The sequence below is a fragment of the Buceros rhinoceros genome, unplaced genomic scaffold (genome assembly GCF_000710305.1).
Source record: "Buceros rhinoceros silvestris isolate BGI_N320 unplaced genomic scaffold, ASM71030v1 scaffold29185, whole genome shotgun sequence".
Lineage (NCBI taxonomy): Eukaryota > Metazoa > Chordata > Aves > Bucerotiformes > Bucerotidae > Buceros > Buceros rhinoceros.
The window spans coordinates 4,878-14,257 of NW_010413889.1; the positions used below are offsets into that span (position 1 = coordinate 4,878).

At 45.0% G+C, this 9,380-nt stretch overlaps 1 protein-coding gene across 1 annotated transcript in view; it reads left to right on the forward strand.

Annotated features, from left to right (window-relative positions):
- Positions 1 to 9,380, forward strand: part of LOC104494126 (protein AATF-like) — a gene marked incomplete at its 5' end in the record, with an annotated part of 17,205 nt that overhangs the window by 417 nt on the left and 7,408 nt on the right. Inside the window, 3 exons of the mRNA XM_010136915.1 lie at positions 82 to 286; positions 1,028 to 1,192; positions 1,957 to 2,040. Of these exons, the coding sequence (XP_010135217.1) occupies positions 82 to 286; positions 1,028 to 1,192; positions 1,957 to 2,040 (454 nt within the window). The remainder of the gene's footprint in view (positions 1 to 81; positions 287 to 1,027; positions 1,193 to 1,956; positions 2,041 to 9,380) is intronic.

The window sequence follows — 9,380 nt, forward strand, 5'->3', positions numbered from 1 at the left end:
GGTAATGGAGGGGCCGTTAAGAATTCCCACGTGTTGCCTTGGAGAGGTGCAGGGTGTTTTCTCTGCGTATTTTTGTTCTAGTGATGATGAAATCCCTAGCAGCAGTGATGAAGAGCAAGTGGATAAAGCCCAGGAGAAGAGGCGGCGCCCCCCCAAACGAAAGCTGAAGATGGAGGAGTACCCGGAGTTCATAGCCAAGCGGTATGCTGCCTTCAGGGCCTATCGGAACAGCGTCTTGCAGAAGTGGCATGAGAAGACAAAGCTGGCATCTGGCAAAGTGGGGAAGGCAAGTTGTTGTTGAAATGTGCTGCCTTGCTTATTGTTTAGCAGAGATTTGTGGAACAAGTTGATGTGAAAGTTTCACGTCATGGATGTTCCAAGTTAAGCCAAGAGCTAGAGCAGTAAGAACTGAATACCCAGGTATACACTTTTCCTCGCTCCTAAAGGAGTTTGGAAAGAAGCTCAGCCCTCAGATTTAAAAGGCATAAGCTGCTCTCTTTTGTTTTGAGCCAGTAGGCAGGAAAAAACTTTTCAGGGGCAAATGGTTTCCCAGGTTTTGGGAAAAGCTCTTGGATAGTATTGGTGTGCTCCCAACCAGACATCTCATCATAGCCAGTCTCCAGCAGCAGGTAAGCTCTGTGAAAACGCCACTGTTGCTGATCTACAAACTGTTTGTGTTCTATAACAGCACCAGGAGCGTCTGTGGCTCTCCTCCTCCAGGAAGTGTGCACTTTAATACAATGGGTAATCATCTCAGCCGAAGAGTTAGTATTAATCATTGAGAAGTTCGTCTGAACCAGAACAGCAAAGGCATTTTATTAAGCCAGGCATCAGGTTGCCTCAGGTTGGGAAGGGAGAGAGAGGGAGAAACAAATAAAAAATCCTAGCAGAAATCCCCACAACGCAACCCAGACCCCCTCCTCTTGGAATGCTGTCTGCTTATCCACTGACATGGAAAGATAGAGGAACATTGCTGCCTTGAGGAAAAGCTTTCTGCATTATCTGACACTAGTTAATGTTGTTGCAGGGTTTTGGTGCCTTTGAGCGTTCAATCTTGACTCAGATTGATCATATTATGATGGACAAAGAGAGATTACTACGGCGGACACAGACCAAGCGATCAGTGTACACAGTGCTGGGAAAGCAGGAACAGCAATCTCAGCCGGTCCCGGAATCTTTGCCTGACAATTCGGTAAGGTGGGGGGGTATTTTGTTTATATAACTCATCCTGTAGCAGCAGTGAAACTCTGCAAAACAATTCGCTTGAGCCTTTAGCAGGTGATGCTCTTGTTTGCGAGAGATTTATGAAGGAAATACCTGAGTGTTGATTCCTGTAGTGCAATGGCTGAGAAAAAGATGTAGACATTTCAGTTCCAGTTTTATGGTCTTTTTATTATATCCTGTGCCAGTTCTTGCCAAGAAGGTTTGGTCCATGATTGTGCCCCTCCTGTGCCGTAAGAAGTGACTCTCACAAAATCTGCTCTTTGCGGCTACAAAACTTTGTTTTTACTGTGGAGTTTAGAGCTTTTAACCCAGAAAGTCACTTCTAAACTCACACTGCATACAACCTACAGAATATGTTAGTAGTAAGTTTGTTATTAATTTAGTATTTAAGAATGAATAAATACTCAATTCTGAGAGATCATGTAGAAGTACTTCACTTGCAAGATATATTTTTGCCATTACGTTAAAAATATCTGTAGTATTTTGCCAGGAAGACTTTGCACAGTCCTATTTATTTCCTGGTAAAGGTATCATAAATCTATTTTGGCATTGGCAGCATTTCTGCCTTGCCTTCAAATGTGTTCCTAGTCCTTTAAAGCTTGTTATGTGGGGAGCTTTTCTCCATTCCTTCGTATCTTCGAGTGCGTTTACAAGCTGCTGCATGTGAGTTCATCAGAGTTAGGGACAGAAATACACACGTCAGAGTTTTCAGTATTTCCTTTGTGCTTCTAGGAAGTCCTCCCGCAGTCAGATTCCAACAGGCACCTGAAGGACATCGATGAGGAGATATTTGATGATGATGACTTTTATCACGAGGTAGGTGATGGTAAATCTGTGCTGGAACTGTGGCTCCCATTGGGTTTTGGTACTTGCAGAGATAATGGGGTTGGTTCTGTGCTCTAAGTTTCTCTTACCAGTGAAACTCAGTTACCTGTTTTAACATCTCAAATCCCTGTGGATACCTCAGAGGTCTTCACTTCTCAACTTTCCGTATAGGGCTGTAAGAGCTTGAGCTTGCCTTGTGGGTGTTAACTCACTGCCGTTACTGGCCCTGCTGCAGGAGAAGGTCTGTGTGTGTTGTTCTCACCGGTGAGCATTGCTACACAACAGAAAAATCGCTGAATTCTCAGAAAGTTCTTTGTGGGTAGAGTCCCGTTATGAAAAATAGTTCTCGTGGAGCCTTAGAAGGACCTAAGTTACTCTCATCTCAACCTAAACCATCTCATCTACCTACTGAATGGAAAAGCTGCAGGGCTTCGCTAGCACCTTTCTTGGAGTTGCGCCAGCTTGGATTTCAGCCAGTCATTCCTTTTATTTGCAAAATTCTTAGAAACGTGGAATCTGAACCCAGCACGTGGAGGCTGCAGCTTAAGGAAACCTCGTGTTTGTAATTTAATTAATAAATAACAGTGCCAGCTTTATGAAGTGCTGAAATTGTCATGTATTGACGAGCGTGATTCACCGTAAGTCCTCCCCCAATGCATGAAAACCTAGTTTTGCTCTGAAGATCCTGAGAGCTTTAACTTCAGGACTAAACAAATACCATTATATCTTTAGAAAGGCAGAAATTTCTGATCTGGATAGTTCTTAGAGTGGCTACTAAAGTGTTAGGGCAGCAGAAGAGAGCTGTTGCCACGGGACTGTGCTCTGATAACTGATTTAACCAGAAGCACTCGAACACTTTCAAAATACGGGGTTTCATGGGCAGAGCCGGAACTAAAGATAAATAAATTGGTAATTCTTACCCATGTTTTAAGGATAAGAAATACAGACAATGTTTTTTCCTCTCCAAGAAGATTTTCAACATGCTTCCAATCCTACTGCTGTAGATGTCCAAGAACATTTTTGCAGCAGACCTCACCTAGTGCAGAATTAGGTCTATGTGAGTATTTAATGTTTGGGAGGGATCTACTCAAGGCAGCCTGACTCAGAGCCGGGACTGTATTCCACCCCACTCCTCACCAGGCTGTGTGTTTATTGTAATAATATTTATTGCATCGGTATTGCTGTGAACGGAGCAGTGTCTCTTGGTCAGGTGAAGATGCCAGGTTCAGCTGTGGAGGCTTTAAAATGCCTCTCTTGGCAGCAGTGGCTGAGGAGGCCAAACCTGTACATCAGTAGATAATCCTGAGGTGGAATCTGGGACCTAAGGACCAGAAGCTCAGCTTTGGGGGCCAAGTGGACCCTAGGAACACATCAAGAACAAATTAATTTAGTACAACAAAATCGTGAAGTGGTCAAGGAGAAATCGCTGTGATTGATGTCTGTGGACCTGTGCAGAGAAGGTGCTTACTGGCCGTGAAATGTTAAATTTTAAACAGAAAAACAGCAATAGATGAATGGCCCATCTTTCCTTCTAATAACTTTAACTTCGATAAATCGTGATTTCAGAAATATGACTAGTCACAGCTTAGCTTTTCCCCTCCCTGGTTAATTGGGGTGCTGGGGTTAATCTAAATTAAAACTTAAACTAATAGAGGTCATTGAGAGAAGAGAATCACCTGAGTAAAACAAATGGGTCTGCCAGGCACAACTGTATCTTGGCCATTTCCCAAGAGGGAAGTGGCAGCAAATTGGAGTTGTTTCAGCACTCGGCAGAGGTGAAGGATGGGTGACACCGGTTTAATGTACGGCACCTCCGGAAGTGTTCCAGATTGCATTCCTTGCTGTACCAACTGCTGCCTCCCGCGCACAGTGACTCGGAGCATGACCAGCCCACAACATCTGGCAGCACAGCAAGGAATGGGTGCAACTTTCGAAACCCCATGGACTCTAAATATGGTGCTTAGCCTGGTGGAGGCTTTAATCACTTACCACTCTTTGGCAGCAGGCTACGACAGCTTATCCTGCCCTCGTACATCACCACAGACATCTGCTGAGCCGCGAGGCAGCTACACATCCATTTTCCTTCCTTGCTGTTTTTTTTAAAATCCATCCCTCCCTCCCTCTCTCCCACCCTCTCCTCTCCTCCCGTTCCCAATGTGCTGCTGGGGCGAGATGATCTGTACAGATAACTCCTTCACTGTGTGTGCGTGATCGCGGGGATGCCAGCCCCATGCCAGCCCCCACGCAGCACCCGCTCCGCTGACCTGGTTCGTGTCTGCTGGTGAGTGGGATTTGGCAGCGATTGGAGCTGAAGCCGATTCAGCAATAAGGCTGAAGAGAACGGCCGTATGAGTCCTGCCACCTCCCAGTGAAACTGGTTTCATGAAGTGCTTTCTCCTGTTGGTCGGGGGGTGCGCTGCAGCGTTCAGGAAGGGTAGAGTGCGTTACACTCCTTGTTAGAGGGCGCCGACAAGGCCCTGAATGAGTTTTCTTCCACGTGGGTCCTAACTGCAGCGCTTCTGTGCACGTGTGATGGCGTGTGTGGATGTACATGTGTGAATGAAGTGTAGAGAGGGAACTGGATCTTCAGGGTGATCGGCAGCAGCGTCTCTGCTTGGTGATGCCGGGGTTGCTCAGAAACTCTGACTTCAGTACGTAATTAATGAGATCTGATGAAGATGTGCACAAATTAATGATAACAGAATAAGTATCTATACTGTTTTGATACAGGTTATAATACAAAACTCTTTAATGAATCTGTTTTTCCTGTGGAAAAACAATTTTCTTGTCGAGGTCTTGGTGTTTGATGGAACTCACCATTGAACATGTGGGGGCTGGTGGAGTTTTACGACGATGCAGGATTTAACTGTTCTGCCTCTTCATCCTGTTTTGCCTTTTCTCATATTCTTTGCTTGTTTTATAAGCAGTTACAATTTTTATTGCAGTGGCCCATATTGAATGGTCATGTAAAGCTGAACTGAATAATGCAAGTGAAATATTTTTATTTGGGACACACTGGTTAGGAGTAGGTAAACCCTTCCAGAAGGATCCTCATTGCTGACAGCAGTGAGGGGCTAGACCCCATTTCCTTTTCTTTTAAACTTTCCTTCATACATGGTTTTAAGGGAAGAAAAAGGCTTTTTATTTTAAGAAGCCTTATTTACGTAGAATTCATTATGGCTGATACTGCAGCATTAAGACTTAAAATTCCAGCCTGCTACCAGAGAGCTGCTAGTCTGACATGCTACAGTGGAGATTTTATTATTAGGCTGAAATACTCCTCTAGTAAAGGAGGGAGTGGAAATTGGTTTATTTCCAACAGGAATTAGGTTAGTGTTCGCATTCTAAAGCGTTCCACTGGTAGCAGCTCTTCCCAGAAGAAATGTTCATCACTGCTGGCAGCAGGTATGCCTGAGGAGAATTAGGAATATACAGAACCCCTTTTTTCCTCCACTCTCCTGCTCCCTTCTCACCCTGATCTCATCAAGTCGCCTCAAGTTGTGCCAGGGGAGGTTTAGGCTGGATATTAGAAAAAATTTCTTGCCCGCTGGGATTGTCCAGGCCCGGCCCAGGCTGCCTGGAGCAGTGGTGGAGTCCCCATCCCTGGGGGGGTTTCACAGATGTGTCGATGTGGTGTCGATTCCACGATTCTGTGATTCACCACACATCCCTGTGCCAGATGTTCAGCATTCACCACGCCCCCTTTAATCTGAGTCACCACAAAGGTGCTTCTCGCTCAAGTTGTTTCTCTGCTGAGTTGTACTTGTGTCTAGATCACACTTGAAACGCTTTTAGGAGAACTTTGCCTGGAGGGGTGAATGCCTCCCTGTGTCCCACGCAAGAGCTGACCGGAAGCAGTTTCCTGGGCCCAGACTGTGGTTTTCTCACCCAGATATTTGGTGATGCCACAAACAAGTAATTACTAATCCAGTGAACTATTAAAAGTCGATAATGGTGAAGAATAGAGAGAAGGCTGGTGTTCTGACAAGCTGGTTTACCTTAATTAAACCGGTGAGTGATTAATACGGACATCTGATCCTGCGGCTTTAATTAGATGCATTTAGAGTTTTGTGTGAAGAAGAGATGTCTCGAACCGTCCCACGGGTTAATGGCAATACAATACTCTTATCACAGGCATGTATCTTTCAAATGGCTGGGTAGATGGTTAATAACACGTTTTAAAGCTTGATTTGAAACTTCTCTTAATGGCTTATTAGAAAATACGCAAGTCAATGCCTGCTTTATACCAAACGGAACTTTAATAAAGTGTTTTTTAAAAAGAGACTGTCCAGTGATTTGATCTTGCAGTTCACGTTTTTACTTTAGAAATAGCAGAAAACAAATATCTAAAATGGTTTCAGGAGGATTTAAAAATAATATTCGAGCTCTGGTCTTTTCTCTGGTGTTGCTCAAAATCCCAGTGGTGTTACACTGCTGTTGGGAGGTTGCTTGAAAGGGGAAGAGGAGCAGCGTGTTTCTGCAGCCGGGCAGAAGGCAGCGTAAGCTGGCTGCTGAACAAGTCCTGGGCTGGAAGCGACCTTTTCATAATTTTTGCTGGTTTAAATGAGTGTATGTTGTTACATATGAAAAAGAAGGAAAAATTAATGTGATTTGCCATGTCTCTCCAAAGACTAAAGGAGAAAAAAAAATATTAGGAAGTATTGAAATCACATTGATAAAATGCAGCTTTGTCAACTTTCTGTTCAGGAGCGACTTTGCAGTCTCACCAGGAAAGAGGAAAAGCATTTGGTGCTTGTAGTCTTACTGCTTTACTTAGACTTGACAAGTTTGTACTTAGCTTCTCCCTTTCTGATAAAAAACAATTGCTTTTTAACCTGTTAAAAGATAATAACATGTTTTCTCAGTGCGACACGTGGTGGTGCACCCTGGAGAGGCAGCAGGAAGGGGGTCCAATCTTTTTCAGTTGCATTTAGCAAATGACTGCGATGGCAGAAGAGGGGCGAGGTTCTGCTTGCCCGTTGTTCTGCACAGTTGTAACATGAACATCGTCAGCCCTGTCTGATTTCATTTTTGGCGCAGGGAGCCCGATAGGACTGTTTTGACTTCCCCGTACAGCTGGCAGCACAACGGCCAGCCAAGGCTGCGTCTCACCTCTTCATAGACCCGATGGGCTGAGTTCAAAGGCAGGAGAGCCACTTGCAAGACAGAATAGGTGGCCTTGATGTAGCAGAAGTGACCCGTGCCTTTACTGGCTCTTCTGAAGATTTTAATAACTTCAGAGAAAAAGTGTTCCTTTTGTTCCAGTTGTATTTCTAAGCTTTGTAAACTCAACTGTTGCCTGTGATATACTGTAGATCAGCTTTTGCGAGGTATTAGTTCAATTGATCTGTGAGGTCTAAGAAAAGTGAGCTTATTCACCAGGCTTATTTCAGCTCTTTGTCTCAACTGGAAATTCTTAGGGGTCTGCAAATCAGGAAGGTCAGCAGCTGTAGTATTAGAAACACTGATAGATAGTGCATGAAAATGAGACCTAACCTCTGCAGAGAAACCTGACCTCTAAAATGAGAAATGAATCTCTATCACCCTTGAACAACACCCTGATGGCATTTCTAAATCCCTCTAATTTTGTACAGTGTACTTTGCACATCTCTGTAGCTGGCTTAGAGAGGAGTCCTCTTGGGGTGAATTCTTTGGCAAGCCCACGCCGTTGACTCCAGTGTTCACTGGTACAGTGGCTCCGGTGTCGGCAAAGGTGGGCGAACACTAACTGTGTTTGAAGCTCTTGCCTCTGGACATGCTCTGCGGGAACGCTGCCCCGCTCTTTGCTAGTGGTTGCAGATTTTAAGCCCTCGTGCTGAGGACACAGGAGGCAGAGTCATGGCCTTCATGCTCATGGGTCTTGGCAAACCATGCAACCTCTGCATGCTTTGCTTTACTGGTGTGGTCAGTAGTCCCTGGTTCTGATAGGGTGTCCGACTGGGTTGGTTTTAATTGCGAAGCGTCGTTGAGTCAGAAGCACATGTGCAGGAGCACTCGTGGCAGACATCACCGCTTTGTTCCACAGGCACATAAAACTGACATGAGCAACTTCTGCTTTCTGTTGCCCGTTGTCCACTTTGCCCGTCGTTTGTCCTCCTGGTTCCAGCTTTTGGTAGGAGCAGCTTGGTGTCGTTAGTGGAGCTGCAGACACGGTTGCACTTCGTTGCAGGTAGACGGTTGTGTTTGGTTATGTGGGAGACTGCGCTTCGGTTTTTGAAGTTCGGGGAAGATGTGAAAAGGTGAAGGAGGGAAAGCAGAAAAGGAAACATTACAAGTCAAAGCCTTTTGATGCTGAAATCGCCTATCTCAAACTCTTGTCTTCACACATCAGGGCTCAATGCTGATGGTGATTTACTTACACTTCCTAGTTAATAATTAGACATTGGGAGACACCATATATCACTCCTAATGGAATATATGGGGTCTGATGAGAGTTTTCTGTTTTGACTAATAAATTTTAACCAGAATCACCAAGCTTAATGAATTATTACAGCTTTGGAAGTGTTTTGAGTCTTGTGCTGTGAAAACAGGGTTGCTTTATTCGGTAAATGAATTTATCATTCATTCTGTATCCTGAGCCCTGGCTGGCTCTGGAGCAGGGCTGAATGCAAGACTCTGAACTAGAAAGCGGAAAAACTAATCAAATCCTTAAAGACCAAAGGCAGCGAGGCAGGTCTAGACTGACTTTTTCAGTGGTAGCCTCTGGCAATATCCACTTCTTTTTTAGTAACCATTGTTAGCATGATTTATAACTTTGGCTTTAAGATGTTCACTATTTAGATGTAATTTGCTTCGCAGCTTTTATTTCTGTTTCCTAATTTCCCTCTTGTCCCTGCTTTTTTTTTTACTTTCCCCCCATCTTTGTCTCCCTCTCCACTGCCCAGCAGTCTCCCCAGTCCTGCAGTTGATGCTGCAAGGAAAGGACATTTCTGTCAGCCCCAAGGTCACCAAAAACATCTCTGCCTCACTAATGGCTGATCGGCTGGTGGCCTAGTTAGTGCGGAGGAGATCACTGCGTGCAGGCTTTGCTCTCCTACTGCTGCACAAAGCTTTTCCCTGCTAATTCCGTACGCAGAGGAGAGGATGTGCCCCCCAGCAAGTAATGGGATCCCTGCTGTCACCCTGCTAAGCAGCACAGTTCAGCTCCTTGCCCTTCACAGCTGTCAGGGGCAACGCTGCCTTACAAAAGGAGAGTGATCCTGCCCAGCACGATGCTGCCCGCTTCCCAGGAAGATGCATCTTGTTCTAAGCAGCGTGGACGTAGTTGTAAGTCTTATTGGCACTCCTTAGTCCACCAGTCGGTGGGTTTGGAGGGCCACCAGGAAGAGCAA